Source organism: Gekko japonicus, unplaced genomic scaffold, assembly GCF_001447785.1.
Source record: "Gekko japonicus isolate JY-2015 unplaced genomic scaffold, Gekko_japonicus_V1.1 scaffold129, whole genome shotgun sequence".
Classification (NCBI taxonomy): Eukaryota; Metazoa; Chordata; class Lepidosauria; order Squamata; family Gekkonidae; genus Gekko; species Gekko japonicus.
Window position 1 is genome coordinate 358,731 of NW_015168049.1, and position 18,858 is coordinate 377,588.

At 40.5% G+C, this 18,858-nt stretch overlaps 1 protein-coding gene across 1 annotated transcript in view; it reads right to left on the minus strand.

Annotated features, from left to right (window-relative positions):
- Window positions 1-18,858, minus strand: part of LOC107113077 (chromosome unknown open reading frame, human C3orf67) — a 225,152-nt gene that overhangs the window by 67,674 nt on the left and 138,620 nt on the right. Inside the window, exon 12 of the mRNA XM_015414332.1 lies at window positions 5,085-5,288. Coding sequence (XP_015269818.1) covers window positions 5,085-5,288 — 204 coding nt within the window. The remainder of the gene's footprint in view (window positions 1-5,084; window positions 5,289-18,858) is intronic.

The following is an 18,858-nucleotide window of genomic DNA, read 5'->3' on the forward strand; positions in this document are numbered from 1 at the left end:
GACACAAACTGCTCTTTTTCAAGGACAGCTGTGTCAAAGCTTGTGACTGACCCAAGGTCACATCAGCAGGTGCAAGTGGAGGAGTGGGGAATCAAACCCGGTTCTCCCAGATTAGAGTCCGCACACTAACTACCTCTCCACCCCTTCTATTAATGTATTTCAGATATAACCCTCAACGTCCCTTAGCTTTACAAAAAATACTAAGATAAAACAATTTAATGAAACATTTGTGAGCTGGAGTTTCACACCAGTACATCACAACCATAAACCTTACTATTTTGTAATTTAGCACACAGTTCCTTGCTGTCTCTGGGAGGTTACAGTGTGTGTGTGTGTGTGTGTGTATGCATCTGCCTTATGTAATAAATTGTGCTTCCCTTTTCATCAGTGTAGGTAAGTAGGCATAGCCCCTCTAAAGAAAACTGGAAAAATTCAAACTATTTCACTCAATTTGCCCAATAATCTCTAGATTACTGTCCTAATATTTCAGTATCCTGCTTTTGCCCACCTAGCAAGCATAGATTAAATATTAAGAATATCTGTAACTAGGTATATCTTATAGCTAAGCTTCATGTTGGGTTGGGGATCAATGAATGAGCTATTAAAAACTGGACTATTGCGGCCCTCATGCTACTGGCATTCAGAACAACTTTGGACACCGGCCTAGCTACCTCGGACCACCTTACAGCAATCGCCATCTGCAGTTCACTGCACTTTATGTATATCGTTTGTTACATGAAATTTTATAATACTGCACTTCTGTATCTGTGTTTTATTGTATTTTAACCTGTTGTATGCCGCCTTGAGCCTGCCTGTGTAGGCAAGGCGGGATATAAATCTAAATAAATAAATAAATAAATGAATGGATGTTCCAATGTATAGCTTAATTTAAAAACTGGAAACTACTAGAGAAAGTGGAATTCAGTTTGGCAGCATGGTGCAGGGATGGGGTTTAACTCTTTATGCTTTTTCTTCAATAGTAAGTATTCCCAGTAGAGAAAAAAGACGGGTGCCCATATTATATGTATCCCCCCCACAACTGGGACTAATTTGGTGAAGGCATTTTTATTGGGGAAAATGGCTTGGGGAAAAGAGCTGAATCCTCTCCCACCATACTGTGGCCCTGATCTGACCACCTCAGCCGTTTAAATTTAAACTACACATTGGGAGAACCAATCAGACATTCAATGCAACATGTAACACAATCCATTATATACAGAAAGCACTTTCCCCATTTCATTCCAACATTAACTTTTACTAGATATTCAGAACAATACAACAGACATATCCATCTTGAGAGGTGGGAATCAATGAAAATAAAAGAAACTGCAGAATTTTAACTGTAACCATTTTCAAAAGATGAAAAGCTCAGTGAGTGACCCATCTCTCGTCTGCTATACTTTTAAATCCCAATAATCAAGAAGTCAGAATTTATTCTTTTTAAAAAGAGCAATGGGATGGGTTGATACAAAGTAGTACAAGACCTGTTACCTAAAGGTATAATGACTTGCTGAGCATATTCTGATGCACTTTTGGAAGGACGGTCTTACCTTAAGGATATTTTCCTTCACACATTCTTATCTTTAATTCTTTGTGTGCTGATCTGTGGGTCAGATCTTACATGGAACAGAACCTCTGCTCCCTGCCAAGCCAGAGAAGCTGGAGGTGGTTTCTCAGAGAACAATCCTAAGCAAAGTTATCCCCTTCTAAATCCACTGAAATCACTGGGGCTTAGAAGGGCATGACTCTGCTTAGGATTGCACTTTCTGATGCCAAAGCAACTGATCCGAGTAGAATCTCTTTACATCTGGTTTGTGTCTGCTCATGTGGAATACACCTTGTAGGACTGGTCTTTTCACTAACTGACTTTTTTGCTTTGTACTTTTTATATATAGATAAAAGACTAAAAATGCTCACCCAAGAAAACAAAAGACATCCTCAAGGATTTGCAGAAACATTTTAATGTCCCCAGGGCTTTTTTTTTTCCTGGGGGAACGCACCGGAATGGAGTTTCGGAACCTCTTCAACAAAATTCTTTTTAAAATCTTCAAAAGTTCATGAGTTTTCAGTATACTGATTGAAAACTTCATTGCCCTCTTGACAGTTCTGGCACCTCCCACCCCAAAAAAGTCCTGAATGTTCCTATATAAAAACAAAACCCTGAAGTACCTTCATACTCCTTTTCATCAAGAACACAGGCTTATGTGTAAGGCTCCCCTTCTAAAAACTGGGTTGCTTGGCTTGACCTTTCCACCTTCCAATGAATCTATTGGACTCTATGGATGGATATTGCTCATTCTCATGAAAGCCTCCCCCAGTCTTGTCTCTATGCCCCACACCATCTTTTCTCCTCCCTAGGTAGTACTAGTGGTCATGTAATGAGTTCAGCTCCTCCACTTGGCACTGAAGATTTCTTTTCATGGCATAAAAATATTGGAATGTTGGCAATTTGATATATATGTTTATAGAAAGATTAGACATTTCAAATTCAGATACCAACTTGACCCCCATTGCCTATTTTCAAAGCGGGAAGGAAAATGTAAAATACAATGGAACACAACATCTCCCATGGAGACTAAGATATAAGAATTAAAGTTGCTCTAAAAGTCAGGATGACATTTTGCATTTGAGGGATGAATTGCAGATTGACCCTTTTGCAAGAGGGCACATAAAGAGGTGGAAAGACATGAAACAATGTAGTATCTGCCTTAAACACCGAGACACCAGTTGACATCCATCGCCGGGATATCACTATATATTACACATACGAACCACAACCTTTTTTCTTCCACTCCAGTCTTTCGGAAAAAGGAGACTATAAAACACATGTTGATATGAATTTTGAAGACGGAGATATCAGAATGAAATTTGATAAGTACGTTTATAAGATAACGATCCATTTGAAGACCACCTTGACCTCACACCAGTTTTCATGAGGAGGGGAATGAAGAAAGATGGAAGAAAGATTGTAAAACACAATCAGCACTGTGCTGTACACATTAATTACTGTGCAAGTTCATTAATTTTATTAGTTCACAGTTATCAGATCTCCACATTGTAGCACTTACCGTTAAAGCAAAGGTAATACAATGTTTTCTGGTAAGTGCTTTTTATAAGAGATTACTTTTTGTTTATTGATTAAAGACATTTTAGGCCTCCTTTCTCCTAAAAAGGACTCAATGCAAATTACAATGATTACAAATAAAACAAAACAAGCAATTAAAGCCTAAAGAGTAGAGATACAGCTCCGTTTCAAGGTGTTGGTTTTAACCTTTAAGGCCCTTAGCAGCCAGGGACCAACACTGTGGGACCGCCTCTCCCCATATATGCCCCGATGGGCCTTATGCTCATTAGCTCAGCATTTACTAGAAGTTCCCAGCCCAAAAGACATCCGTCTAGCCTTAACCAGGGCCAGGGAGTTTTCAGCCCTGGCTCCAACCTGGCGGAACACTCTCCCAAGAGAGATCAGGCCCCTGTGGGATCTTTTACAATTCCTCAGGGCCTGTAAAACGCAGCCCTTTCCCCAGTCTTTTAGTTGAGGGAGCGGAGATCAAATACCATCTGGCCCCTCCTCCCATAATTACTGTAAATTGCTGAGTCACTGGATTGTAATGCTGGCTCTGGGGCTATCTGAAAGTGATGAACTGTACCATTGAGAAAGACATTTCTTATAGGCTCTGGCCTCCCTACTGTTATAGCGTGCTTTTTAGAATGTCATCTTTTATTAAGGGTTAGTGATTTTATAGTATTAGAATTGGTTTTACGATTGTTAATTTTATATGTTGTAACCGGCCTGAGCCCACATGTGGGAAGGTAGGGGATAGAAATAAAATAAATACACAAATAAGAAGGTAATATTGAATATATGTGCAGAGAGGTAACAGGTAGCGCAAGAAATACTTACTGAGAAGAACACATGTTAGGCTTGGGCTGGTCACACATATCTAAGCAAGGTTTAACTCAAGGGTCATTATGACTGCTTTGCTTGTTATCTAGAATATATACAGCCAAACCTACATTAGAGTTCACCTCCATCAATTACAGAACTCCCTCTCCTAGCAGACTCACCAACACCCAAGCACAAACACCCCTGGGAAACAGAATAATAAGGCCTTCTGTAGACTGGGCTAAGTCAAAGAAGAGTGGGCCAATGCCTTGAGCCAAGAGGAAAGGTGAGGTATACATATTTTAATAAATAATGATTTTGATTGATTTTTACTTTTATACAGCATGACCATCACACTACAAGTTAGCAAACATGACCAGAATACTTCATGATGGGATTTCTATTTTTTTTCCATTTTGTCTGAGCTGTGATGTAAGAATAATCTATTTAGTAACATTTCTAGCAGTTAGAAATGAATGGTGATCAGAAGGAATTCTGAACTGCTTGGTTATATTCCCTCCAGGGGAGCCATCAAGCATGCTTGGAGTCCTCCTGAAGTTGTAACCCATCTGTGACTAACCATGCTTGGAAATCACTTGAAAATGGAGTCCTGAATGGACACAAAAGTATGAATAACGCATGTTAACAATGTTAGTATTTGCACTTATCTGGCCCTATAGGGCAGGGGTGTCAAACATAAGGCCTGGGGGCCGGAACCAGCCCATCCAGGGCTCTTATGCGGCCCGCAAGCAACTAGTGCAAGGGAGGGAAGAGGAGACTGTTCGGGGGGGGGGGGGGGGGCACATACACTCTGATTGTGGCTTCAGCATGGCGGAACAACCTCGTGGGAGCATCTGCCCAGTGCTGCACCACTGGTTCTCCAGTCTGCTCATATGGGTTTTCCTTGGCACCTCCTTCCCAGCCCATGGAGCCTTGCAGTGAAGATACAGCAACTCAGAGCTTACCAGCTACTGTCCTTTATACAGTTTATATCTCTGGGACCTAGCATTACATTTTATGGCACACATGGCCTGGCCTGACAAAGTGTAACAAATGAGTTTGACACCTCTGCTATAGGGTGTATAAACACTGAGCTAAACATATGGAAGCCTACACAAAACTTTAAATGAGGCTCAGGATGCCTGGAGATTCCACTGGGAAACTATTTCAATAATATGGAAGATACATTCAGGCTTACCGCTGGGAGACATGAGTTCCAAGTTGCCGTGTCGTCACTGCTTGTGCTGATGCTGATATTACAATTGTCAATTTGAGATGCGCTCAGCCCATGAGAAGGTCCGCTATTTTCCAGCTCTTCGTTCTGTTGCCTCTTCATACTCGCCAACATTTGCAGTTCAGAAGCACTCATGCTACCTGGCTGGTAGTTCCTCCAGTTGTATTCCTATGAATAACGTCAAATTGAAACATGGGAGTGGCGCAAGATGGAATAGTACAGAGAAAATGCAACAGATCCCCAAAGCACTATGTAAGAAGACTAATATTTCATATTTCTTACAAGGCAAGGGGTTAATGAATACACACTCCCATTTCAGCTATAGATAGGAATTACTTCTATACATTCTCTGAAAGGAAGCAGAATAAACGCCAAATACAGCAACGTACAGAAGCTTGTATAACAGCCCTTTAGTTAACTTACTCTGTTCTGTAATTAAAAAAAAGATTCTTTCAATAAACTTGCATTACTCTCTACAAAACAGGTATTAAAAGAAGGGAGAGGAAGAATCATAGAATCACAGAGTTGGAAGGGGCCATACAGGCCATCTAGTCCCATCCCCTGCTCAGTGGAGGATCAGCCTAGAGCATCCCTGACAAGTGTTTGTCTAGACACTGCTTAAAGACTGCCAGTGAGTAGGTTTTTATACCCTTCTTTTCTTTACCTTAAGGAGTCTCAAAGCGGCTTACAATCGCCTTCTCTTCCTCCCCCCACAACAGGCACCTTGTGTGTTAGGTAGGGCTGAGAGAGCTCTAAGAGAACTGTGACTGGCCCAAACTTACCCAGCAGGCTTCATGGGGAGGAGGAGTGGGGAATCAAACCCCGTCCTCCAGATTAGAGTCCACAGCTGGTAACCACTACACCATGCTGGCTTGTGGAAATTCGTATTTCCTCTCAGACTTACCTATTATTTTGGAAAAGGGTAATACTATGCAGAGGACTCATGGCTTAGCAGTACAGAATATGAAGGAAGGCTGGGAAAGACCTCTGACTGAGGCATGTGAAAGTCAGACCAAACACTGCAGTGCAGTCCTAAACAGAGTTAGATGCTTCTGAGTTCAATGGTCTTGTAAGGGTATAACTGTTTAGGATTGAGATTGAGGATCCAGTGTTCAAAAATATATGGATATCTTTTCTGGGATAATCATCAGGTCATCCAGAACATTCATGATAACATTTATTAGTCCACTTACTCGTGCGCATTTTTCAATGACTGAACTACAACATACAAAGGTAATTCCCAGCACTGCTATAACCTCTTCAACATTGCTGATCTAATTTAACCCTAATTTAAGCAATTTTAATAGTGTCCAAAGCAAAATGAAATATTAACCTAAAATCATTTCCCCACAAGTTTATATAAGGAGAGAATTCATGAGAGCTTGCCCAGAGTTCCATTTCATATTTCTTCTTTGACAGTTATTCCCAAATCTATTTAAGCTTTCAATATGTTTTAGACAGAAATATCAAGGCACATAAAGGGAGAAACTGACATCTCAACAAGGAAGTCACCCCCTCCAGTTTATTATAAAGGCCATAAATAAAACAGGTGCTAGAACACAACCCCAAAACAAACAAACAAACAAATCTTCAACATTGTTATGATGACAGAGGACAAAATGTCAGATAATTAATGTCCACTTTGCATCCTATAAAGGAACTTGGGGAATAGTTTCAGGTGGGTAGCCATGTTAGTTTCAGGTGGTAGAACAAAAGCTGAGTTCAGTAGCACTTTGAAGACCAACAAAATGTTCCATAGATAAGGTGTCGTCAGTCAAAGTTCACTTTGTCACAGGCTTGTTGCACAGTTCATGCAAATGCATATAAAATAGCTCAAAAATCCCCCTTTTAAACTGGGGGGGGAAAGCTTTGGGGAAGTGGAATTTGGAATGGGGAAGAGTGTGAGGGAGATGCTTAACCTTTCCCAGTCTCTAGCTTCTCCTTCCAAATCACTCTCCAGCTGATTTTTGTCTGCATACAGTTTAAAACCCCTGAGAAAGAAATCAGCTGGGAGGTGGGGTTATTTAGAATGGGGAAATTTAGGTGGGGAAATGGTTAAACACCCTCTGTCCTCCCTTTCCTTCAGTTCAAAGCCCTGCTGACCGAAGCTGCTTTTCTTTAAAGTACATAAGTGCGATCTTCATGACTGCAAGACACATGTACTTCGATCCTTACTGTTAAATACCTTTTAGTCACTTCTTTTTTGTTCTGTGCGGTTTGGAAAACAAGCAGTTACTGCTTTGTATCTTCCTATTTCATTCTGAACATGGCCTCAGAGTGTGAATCCAAAAACCAGCACCATGGGGACAGGGACCGATTAGAATATTTCTACAAATGTGGAGTATTTCCCAGTTTTGCAGAAAAGTCTGAAACTTTTAAAAAAATGGTGAGTTAAAAACCCAGAACTGAGGTAAATAAATGACAACAGAGATCTCACAGTACTATGTCATGACATCTTGGCCACCATCTTGGGGGTTGGTAGGCAACCCCATGTAACACTATTAACCAGCTGATTGGGGAAGGTTTGGAGCTGACAGCTTCCATACTTTCAGCTTTAAGGACCCCCCCCCCCCAATCAACTAGCCAACTGGTAGAGCTGGCCATGCCATCAGCTCCCATTGCAGAGGGAGGGACAGTGTGTGGGGGAGATGGAAAGAAGTGGGGGCTATGAGAGGGATGGTATTTTCCCTATCTCAGCACTTCCCATAGGTCCACCCTCAGGGTTAGAGAGTGGTGCCTGCTGGGGCAATCCTGGCAGGCATTCTTTAAGCCCTGAAGATTGCTACAGAGGTAGCCATTGTTCCACCTTTGCAGCCACTCTTGGGCAAGCTGAATCAATCCACAGCATTTTGTTGCAGGTACCAACTCATCCCAGTATACCGATTAAAGCAGTATAAATGTTAATGCCTTATAACAGAGCATTCTAGTAAGCCCTTCTGCCTAGGTGGAACCTTTTACTGGTGTTTCCTGTGAAACACATGGAATTTCTTCTAACTTAATGGAGCAACCTGGCTTGAGTTCAGTTCTGGAGAAAGGCCAGCTAAACTTGCTTTAAATGAATAAATAGGAATCCTACATATAACTGCAGGCACATACAGCCTATGAAAGAAAGCTTTCTGGGAACACAGCAGTTCCTATTTCACCCTAATCCAAAGCTTCCATGTGCAAAGAGCTTGTGCAAGCAAGGGCTGCCTGCCCTCTTCACTTCAATGTCGGATAGTATTTTGCAAATATGCTTGCATGCAGAGCTGCTGAAGCCGAAATAAATGAAGCAGTCCGTGCTGGTACAGAGTTTCATTGTACAACAAAGTTTTCACCCTTCTGTGTTGGAATGAAATTATATTGGTACAAAACTCCCCCAAACGAAGCCCAATGGAGGTGTATTCTACAGTTAGCAGTCTGTCTTTAATACCCTCAGTCTCATGATGGAGTCAGAAATCCATTCCCTTCCAGCAGCTCCGGCCCCCACACAGCTATTGCAATAACCATGCCAAACTGTGGAATGATACAAGGCCAAATTACATTTTCCACCCAGAACATCATGGCTTATTAGTGTTGATAACCAGTTGTTATTTGCTGGCAGCTCAATCTTGAAAAAGCCTTTAAAAATAAACTTTCTGCCCCCTCAGCTGCTTGAACAACAACCGCTCAATCAATGGGCTATGGTATACGCCAGGGTTCTTTTTAAAATCTTAATTTACGACTTGGATTTCAGTAGTATCCATAATATTCTAGAAACCTACTACACAGTCAGAGAGAGAAAATTTCCAAGCCTCCCTTGGGGTACCCTTGAAAAACATGTGTTTAATTTCGAGGAGATTGGCTATGTAATTTGTTTTTTTTAGTGGGTGTATATAAATCGTTCCTCAGTTTTTACTGACATGTAGTTGACAGCACAAATACGCCAGGTCCATTTACTCAACTTGACTGTCAATTATGTACGTTCTTTCCATAAGTCCTCATTTCTTCTTCAGCTCAACCAAGTTCACCATCCCACACTTGTATTGGGCCATTGCTGCCTTTGATTCATGTATGTTCATAGCCGATAATTAGTGTTCCTTTATACTGCAAAAGGAGTAGGAGGGAAGAATGAGCAGGGGGAGGGGTAGAGGAACATAGAAATTAAATTCTCATGTTGTTCTCTGTTCTGTAAGAGTCCAAAAGTTAGCTCCTACTGTGAGCCTCTTTGATCATAAATAGCAATGTGCACAAGGCTTTAACCATAATATTGAAATTTAAACAATAGTGTGAATATAGTACCTAGTAAAGGGGGGAAATATATGCCAGCTGGAGGTTGTCCAAGGTTGAGTCCAGTGTGATATGAAGTGGCCAAGAATGGCCTCTTATAAGAAACAGAAGCAGAGGCAGTAGCATCTAACACATCTACATCTTGGTAAATTGGATAGCCTGAGGCCTTGTGCTATACTTTTGAACACTTTCCAAAGTATAGCATAGGCCATGTTTTGATACTAGTTCTATGACCTAGATCTACTGTTCTATGACCTAGATCTGAAAGAATCAGACTCTTGCTTTTTCTTGACACAGCAATGAACTTGATCTATTAAAAGTTCAGATTGTCCAACACAGCAAATTGCTTTGCATATTTCATGCATTTGAAGCATCTATATAATTAAGTAGATTTTAAAGCTATTCGTTCCCTTCAAAATTTAGTCTCGCAACAATCAACTTTTATCGCCTGTGAGACTCTAGATTCCTACTGGCCTACCTCATTAGTCCTCAGCCTTTATCCAGTCCCAAACTGTTTACAGGTGCCCCTTCTATTAGAAAATGAGAAGGGATAGCCTCAGGTACAATCTCTCAACTTCTGATGGAAGGGTTGACTGCCAGCTCAAAGTAATGAGTTTCTCCTGGATTGCTTCATAAAGAAAGTTGCCTGACAATTTTTTGCTTTGCCGTCAAATAGCAGCCAACTTATGACAACACTGTAGGGTTTTCAAGGCAAGAGACCTTCAGAGGTGCTTTGCAATTGTCTTTCTCTGTAGAGTGACCTTGGTGGTCTCCCATCCAAACACTGACCAGGGCTGACCCTACTTAGCTTTCAAGGTCTAACAAGATCAGGCTACCCTGGGCTATCCAGGTTGGGGCTTGAGAATGCTAGCTTGAGAGCCAGTTTAGTGTAATTGTTAAGTGTGTGGACTCTAATCTGGGAGAACTGCAGTGACCTAGTTTTGTTCATTGTAACCCAGAATCTAAATATTTCACACCAACAAATGCACAAGGTTGGTGTGAAATATTTAGATTCTGGGTTACAATGAACAAAACTATGTTCCTCAATCCAACTTTGAAGCAGCCACCTCAGAAACATGAATGAAACTAAGGGTGAAGGCAGACACAATCTTCTAAACGTGGTGTCAGTTGGTTCTTCACCCACTATGTGAACCCAAATATTTAACTTATGCTATGGCTATCCACACTAAGAAGTCAAATGCCAAATCATTTCACTGTTTTCCATGCCAAGGACACACAGCATCAGCTCAAAGGCTTGAGCAACTTCTTGTATATCTGGCAGACTGTGTTTTGTTTGATAAAGCAGCATATTATTTGTTCATCCTTCTCCTTGACTTTAGAAAAAACAAAGATTCACAGACATGCACAATTGCCCAACAGGTCCAAGGATGTGTAATAATGCCATCAGTGACTGCAGCTAGACATGCACTTCACAATGATGCCGAAAAACTGCAGAGTCAGTTTTTTTGCAAGTCATCCCAGAACAGAAGATGTACATTTGTATGGAGGGCAGAGACAGAGCTATTCCCTCCACTACCACTAGCAACTTTTAACGTATTATTTCTCTCTAAATACATATTTGATCAAGGTTTTGGTGCAGCAAGATCAGGGCGAGCTGCGGAGCTCTGCTCTAGCAACCACCTGAATTGTGTGGTTTGGAAGAGTCTGGATTATCCAGACTCTTAGGGGGCCCCCAGGAGAGGGGTCCCTGAAGCAGGGGGAGCGACGAAGAATTAGATCTGGGTGGCAGCTTGAATCTGGAGTCTTTGTCTGCCCCGAAGCTCCAGCTGAAGCAATCGCCATATCGGCACTAAGCTGTGACTACCAGACTTTTCAAGAATCGAAACTACGCGTATCTCTACAGTAAATCACTTTCCACATCAGCTACAAGTAAGTTTCTTTCCTTTTCTGTACTTGCATGAAATGCTTGCTGAAACAGAGCTGAAGAACTCAACCAGACTTTTAAAAAGTTCAGAAAGATAAAGAGGAGGGGGGGAACAGTTACCCAGTCATCCCTCTCCCCTCAATTTGGAAGTGTCTCTCAATCCAAAGGAAATAACATTAAAAGGACTATAATCATGAGAAGATTTTGACTGTGCTGTCCTAAATATATCTAACTGGTTGCAAACTGAAGAGTATTTGGTGGATTCTCAGGTTTAGTCTAAACAAATACAGATGGTCTAACTATTTGACTGTTGCTCCGTGAAAACAATGGCTACTCTCCAAGAGATAACGGAAACATTAAAAGACATTTTAATACTTGCTACCAATACAGAGTAATTTGTGTCTTTTAGCAACTATGTCCAGGAGCTTTCCTGCAAATTTGATCACGTAGAAGGTTTGTTGGAATAATCCCTAAATGAACCAAAAGATCTGAGTGAAGAGCCATCATTGGAGGAGGTGGAAATAACAGAGATTAAACTGTCTATTGCAAAAATGGAGAATTTAGCTGCATTCCTGCTTGAAGCAAAAGAACCACAAGATATCAAGATAGAGGAACAGAAAAGAATTCCAAGCACATCTTGTTAGCCAAATTGCTTTATTTACAGCAATTGGCAATTTATAAATGGGTTCTTGCCCAGTATACCAAGGTCCTGTTCCCACCAAGGATTACCAGAGAAGGATTCGAGGCTGTTATTGTTAAAATAAATGTCCTTTACTTAAAGAATAAATCTCATACAAACAATACTGATGCACTCACACAATCAATCAAGTTCCTTGGAATTACAGTATTAAAATAAGGACGTTTGCATTAGCAGGTGGGGGTGATGGTGGGCTATACTTATCTGTCTCGCAGCTTGGTTGTTCCAATGAAGAATGGATGGGGAGAAATGTAAACTAAAGGGAGTTTGCACACGGTCTCTTGTGGGTCTCTTGACTGCAGATCAAGAGATCAAAGTAGAGGCAAGGGTTTGGGGATAGCAAGTGGGACTTAAGAGGAGTAAAAAGCAGACAGGGGTTGTTGCGGGGGATGCTAGCTAGGAAGGGCCAGGTGAATGGTCCTTACCTTTTATAGGGGGTTCAAGAGATGGGCTGTGTCTGTGCCAACCTCTTGACCCACCTACCTGTTAGTCCGTCCCAAAAACAATCCTATTGGTTGCCTACAGGAGTGGGAGGTTACCTATAAGGAGTTGCCAATATTGTAATCTAAAACCTTACTCAAAGAAGGGCATCTGGGCAGGTGTGAAAACCTTGGCGTCAGGATGCTCCATTGTAGTGTTGTTGAAGCTGGCCATTCTCATTGTGAACCAAATGTCCATTTGGCAGGAAATACCAATGCAGGAACAAAGCAGTGATGTGTCATACATGACCACAAATAATTCAGCAATGGGGGCTGTCTCTTCTCAAGCTGTTGTTTCTTACTGCTCACAATAATGGAGGTGTGTGCTTCTTCACCAGGCTGGTAACTGTGTAGCTGAAACCTTATTTATATGTAAGGCTTGTGCAGGAACCTTCTATGTGTTGCATCACAACAGGTGACTTAACGTGTACAGTTCTCTGAGCCTGTGTGTGTGTGTGTGTGTGTGCACAGTCCATTGTGTGTAGCAATAAATATAGTTCATAAAGCAAAATATCAGGTTCATTCTCTAACAATCTCATACTCTTTTTGGATATAGTAAGCAAACAAGGAGAGGGTTGTACCCCCATAATGGAACATTACAGGAGCAACTCACAACCACCAAAAAAAAACCACGTTGGGAATTCAAGAAGAAGAAAAAAAGGGGGGGGGGAGAACTGTTTAAGATGGACTGCTACAGCAGGTTGAACATCATTCAAAATGGAATCTAATGAGACTTAAGGATATAAAACCTAAGAGAAACTGAAATTTAAAATTAAATGTTAAGGGAAATACATACTACAAGGTAGTTATTACTTTATATTTTGGAAAGCTCAAAACCTTGTAATGTGATTTTAAGATAATTCAGCATTGCTGTAACAGTGTAAAGGATGGCTAATGATATCTAAGAAGACAACATTTGAGTGAAATTAGTATTAAAATTAAATGTCAAAGAAATACTAGCCATAAGGCATTTGTATGTGTTATTGTAGAAAATTTTAATGTGTAAGAAATGTGTTTTAGAATTAGGTATGTTTGGTGTTTAGGCTGGACTGCTACAACAGGTTAAATGTTATTCAAAATGGAATTTAATGAGATTTAATGATATAAAACTTAAAGAGAAATTGAAATTTAAAATTAAATGTTGAGAGAAATATATATTACAAGGTAGTTATTACCCAGGACTTTGGAATGGTCAAAACGGTGTGATGTGATTTCAAGGTAATTCAGTACTGCTGTAACAGTGTAAAGGATGGCTAATGATATCCAAGAAGACAAAATCTGAGTGAAATTAGTATTAAATTTGTCAAAGAAATATTAGACATAGGGCATTTGTATGTGTTATTGTAGAAAATCTTAATGTGTAAGAAGTATGTTTTAGAATTAGGTATGTTTGTTTTTTAGGGAGATTTGTTTTAAAATACTACTTTTAGAATGCTTTTAGTATAAAATGGCTATTTATAAGCGGTAGGACACTAGGGATCTATAATTGTATTAGTAAGGAGTAATTTTGTAATAAATACTTAAGAGATTATAAGAGTTTGAATATGAGAATCCATAGCTATGAAATTAATATAATTTAATTATGATTAACTAATTCGTAATGCTCTATCAAAATTAACAAGATAATAAGATATCATAACTTTCTTTAGGAAGTGAAAACCGCTTATTTGATATAAAGGCAACAACGTAGCTCTATGCAGATATTAAGAAATGTCTTGACTTAAGTAATTAGATATAATATACAGAATTATTTGAAGATACAAGTAGAATTAATATTATATTAGTACATGTAGAAAAAATGTATGCATCATTCTTTTACTTTTGTACCCTCTTCCCTTCTACCCTTTGTACCCCATTTCCCTTTATCCTTTTATAATACTCAATAAAAAAATTAAAATAAAAAATACATATTTGATCCAAGTAACATTCTTCAAAGAACAGGAGGCACTAGAAAGTGAAATAAGCCAATTGTGACCTTCAGCAAAATGTTTTGTATTGCAATCGTATTTTGTATTGCATTTTTTTCAGTGATTTGTGCCATGCACATTAGCATCTTTGGCATAAGTTTACATTTATCTTTCTCCTGGTAAAATGCAATTGCATTTATAAAGGTGTAGGCAACAGTACAGAGGAAAGCTAGCAAACAGACTGTGATCAAAAACCAACTGCAACTCTGATGCACTCATACATGAAAAGAAGGTGAATGTTTTATCTAGATTCCCCTTGGGCTCTGGGTTGCAGTCTGATGCTGGGCTCTTCCGCATTTTGATTTTCATCACTTGTGTGTTCGTATTGCTTCAGGGTTTTTTCCCCTCTCCCCAATGTGTTTTGCTCTCTCTAGTAGTCCCAGAGGGAGCAAAACACATGTGGAAAGGGGACGGACGGACTCAAAGCAATAGGGACAAAGGAGTGACAAAAATGAGAATGCGGAAGAGCCTGGAGGGCTCTTCAGAAACAGGATGGACTGGCTTCTAGAACTAGTGCAATAATTCTGAGAATATCACATGGCTACCTGCTCCATGACCATACTTTCCCGAATTGAAATGCAAGGAGGTTGATGGTTTATAACCTTATGCCTTTGGTGATTTTCATATGGGGATCTCCAAAGATGTAATTCAAATTGAAGATCATTTTTTTTTATTTTCAAAGGGATTTTTGATGTAAAAACTAATTCCACATGACTCCCAAGGTTTTTCTAAATGCAATTCTTCAATTGGCAATTAAAAGCTTATCTTGTCTTTCTGTATATCCTCTTCTTATGATAAGAAGCATTTTTATTAAGCTCTTCAACATTCTCTGGATTGACAAAACCTGCTATAATTTTTCCCCCAGTTTAAAGATGCACGTAATGACATTTGCATTCTCTTAGGTTCAAATGATTTATTCAGAATTGTTTGAATTTAGTTATACGTGCGGAAAAGTTTAATTACCAGCTATCTTCTTGCTTGCAATATTACCCAGAGGGATGCACTTCTTTCTTAATTAAAAATATTTGAACTTAATAACAGAGAACTCTATTAAAACATGAATAAAACATTGCAAGCGTGCAGGCCCTTAAAGTTTACTAAAGAGTTAGCAAATCAATTTCATTAAGAGTTGCTTGAGCATTTTACCAATCATGTACATGGAGGGATTAGTAGAGACTTCTTCAATCAAAATTCCTCCTCCAAAAGTCCTCTGACATGAAACCCTCTGTGACAGGTAGAATCTGAGGTCCTTTCCTATTGGTCTTAGAAAGGAGGAAGAGGGGGAGGGATTCTAATAGGCTTGTAAAAAGCAACTTCCTTGGTTGTCACCAGGTGAGCAAAGAGGGAAGTTTTTATAAATTGGTTTTTTTTAAAAAAAACACTGTAATTTTTTCTTGTAGCTGTTCAATGCTGCCATTTTATTGTTAATGTGATTCTGTATTGAATTATAATGGGTCCTGCTTTCCCCTTGGGACAAAAAGACAGCATTAAATACAGTACAGCAAAACAAATACATTAGCAGCGACATCCTAAGCAGAGTTACAGCCTTCTAAGCCCACTGAATCTGGCACTGTAAAAGGACTGGTTCTTTCCTCCTCTTCAACCTATCAGCTAAGTGACCAATTGTCTAGCAACATTTGTGGACTGATCAGCAAGCCTGAGTCATGAGGTATCTCCTTATGCATAATCTGAATGCAAAGACCATGGCTGTACCAGTGATCATGCCTGAACATAAGAAGAGCCCTGCTGGATCAGACCAATAGTCCATCTAGTCCAGCATCCTGTCTCACACAGTGGCCAACCTGTCCCTCTGGAGGGCCAACAACAGGGCATAGAGGCCAAGGCCTTCCACTGAATTCGCCTCCTGGCTTTGGGATTCAGAGGATTAGTGCCTCTGAATGTGGAGGTTCCCCTCAGTTACTATGGCTAGTAGGCATTACCTATCCCCATTATTTCCATAGTTCTTACACACTTTTTATCCTTGCAACATTTCATAGAATCAAAGAATGTTCGAGTTGGAAGGGACCTTGCAGGTCATCTAGTCCAAACCCCTGCACTCTGCAGGAGCACAGCTGAAAGATAGAAAAAGAAGAAGAAGAAGAGATTGGATTTATACCCCGCCCTTCACTTGGACTCTCAGAGCGGCTTACAAACTCCTTTCCCTTCCCCTCCCCACAACAGACACCCTGCGAGGTGGGTGGGGCTGAGAGAACTCTGACACAAACTGCTCTTTTTCAAGGACTGTGACTGACCCAAGGTCAAATCAGCAGGTACAAGTGGAGGAGTGGGGAATCAAACCCGGTTCTCCCAGATTAGAGTCTGCACACTTAACCACTACACCAAACTGGGTATGTTGATACCTACAACATACCCGAAAGATGGTCGTCCAGCCTCCGCTTGAAAACGTCCAGCGAAGGAGCATCTACCACCTCCAGAGGCAGACCGTTCTACTGCTCAACCACTCTTACAGTTAGGAGGTTTCTCCTGATATTTAGCTGGTAACGACTCCCTTGTAATTTCCACCCATTAGATCTAGTCTTGCAATTCGGAGCGAGAGAGAATAGATCTGCTCCATCTTCTACATGACAGCCCTTCAAATACTTGAGGGCTGCAATCATGTCCCCTCTAAGCCTTCTTTTTCCCAGGCTAAACATACCCAACTCTTTCAGCCTTTCCTCATAAGACTTGGATTCCAACCCTCTCACCATCCTGGTTGCCCTCTTCTGGACACGCTCAAGCTTGTCAACAGCCTTCCTAAAATGTGGTGCCCAAAACTGGACACAGTACTCCAGGTGAGGCCTGACCATAGCAGAATAGAGCGGAACTACCACCTTCTGTGATCTGGTGTCCCAAACTTGCCAGAACACAGGAAACATTTCCCATTCCCTCAGCCACAGTGACTGACACCAAAACCCCAGATCTTTTGATTTTTCCCTCTAGGCTAATCACTCTGAAATTAACTAATACCCACTGTCTTTAAATTACTAGAACACAGTAGAATATCCACACGACCCAGAAATGTTTTCCAGCAAGCAATACCCCACCTTTCAGTCATCCTTTCATCTCCTACACAACCACACACAAATACAACGTAAGCCACAATTTTTTTCAAGTAGCTTCCCCTTGAGTATTTTTCATTTAAATGTATACAGAAATTGACACTGCATCTTGTCTTCAGATGCTGGAACACAATTCAATATGTTGGTTTTAACATAGGGAGTCCTAAAAAGTATACATCTTAGAGACTTCCTCTTTGATCTAATGCCAAATGAGATGGGAGAGGAGGAGGTGATTATGGACCTGAAGGGGAGTGTTGGCAAGGAAAGACCACAAAACAGAGTATTCCTTTGGGGTACCATGCAGATAGAACCCTAACAATACCTGATGCCTTATCTTGCATGAAGAAATACAATCCACAAGAAATGAATCAGGAAGTCAGGAGGTAACCAAACTCTATGTTTTGCACAGCAAAACATTTAACCACCCGAAAAGCGCCATAAGAATCTGACAGCTCAAAATGGCTACCCCTAGAACACACATCCACTTTAAATAAGACTCTATACATTTTCTACTTACAGGACATTATTTAACATATCACTTCAGAGAAAAAAATATCTTAACTGTTAAATAAGGTTCGGCAGTGCTGTTTTATTTGCAGTAGACTAACTTGTTCTTGAATAAGTAACTGTTGCTGTAATGAGAACACACCAGGGGTTGGGGGACAGGAAAGTCACTCAAGGGAGAACAGTCAATTTGATGGACATGAGTACAGTCCCCAAAATAGCCTGGGGATTTGGGACATGACACTACCTTACAGTTAGCCTTCAATCATACCATTTATTATTTTTCTGGATGGCTGCAGCAACTCTATGAAGTGCAGAGACTAATGATCTTATGGTTTCGCCTGCAGACTGCTATTGAAAGCCTGTCAATTTTCTCTCCCCTGCATTTCAGCACTCCAAATTGAACCTGTATTTCGTAATGTACAGACTTCAAAAGTTTGTCTGCAGGATTATGATCAAACTTGTCCTCTTTCAACTTGGATATCTGAGCCATCACCATTTAGAATGAAGCTCCTAATTCATAACATGGTTTTCAAGGGGTCTTTTCGTAGAAAAAGAGCTGCAGAAGCTCATTAGCATATGGTATGCTAATGAGCTACTAGGCTATTAGCATATGCCACGTCCCCTGACATCACCGGAAGTGATGTCAGAAGGGGAAGCAAAAGGGGGGGGAGGCATCTTCAAAAGCCTCCCCTTCCCTTCCCCAGCTGGCCTGCGGGGGAGAAGGGGTTTAAAGTTTAAATTCCTTCTCACTAGAGTTGGGCCACAGAAGGAGGAAAGAGGGAAGGAAAGAGAGAGAGTAGAGAGAAGGAAAGAAGGAAGGAAAGAGAGAAAGAAAGAAAAGGAAAGAAGGAAGGAAAGAAGGAATAAAAAGAGAGAAGGAAAGAGGGAAAGAAAGA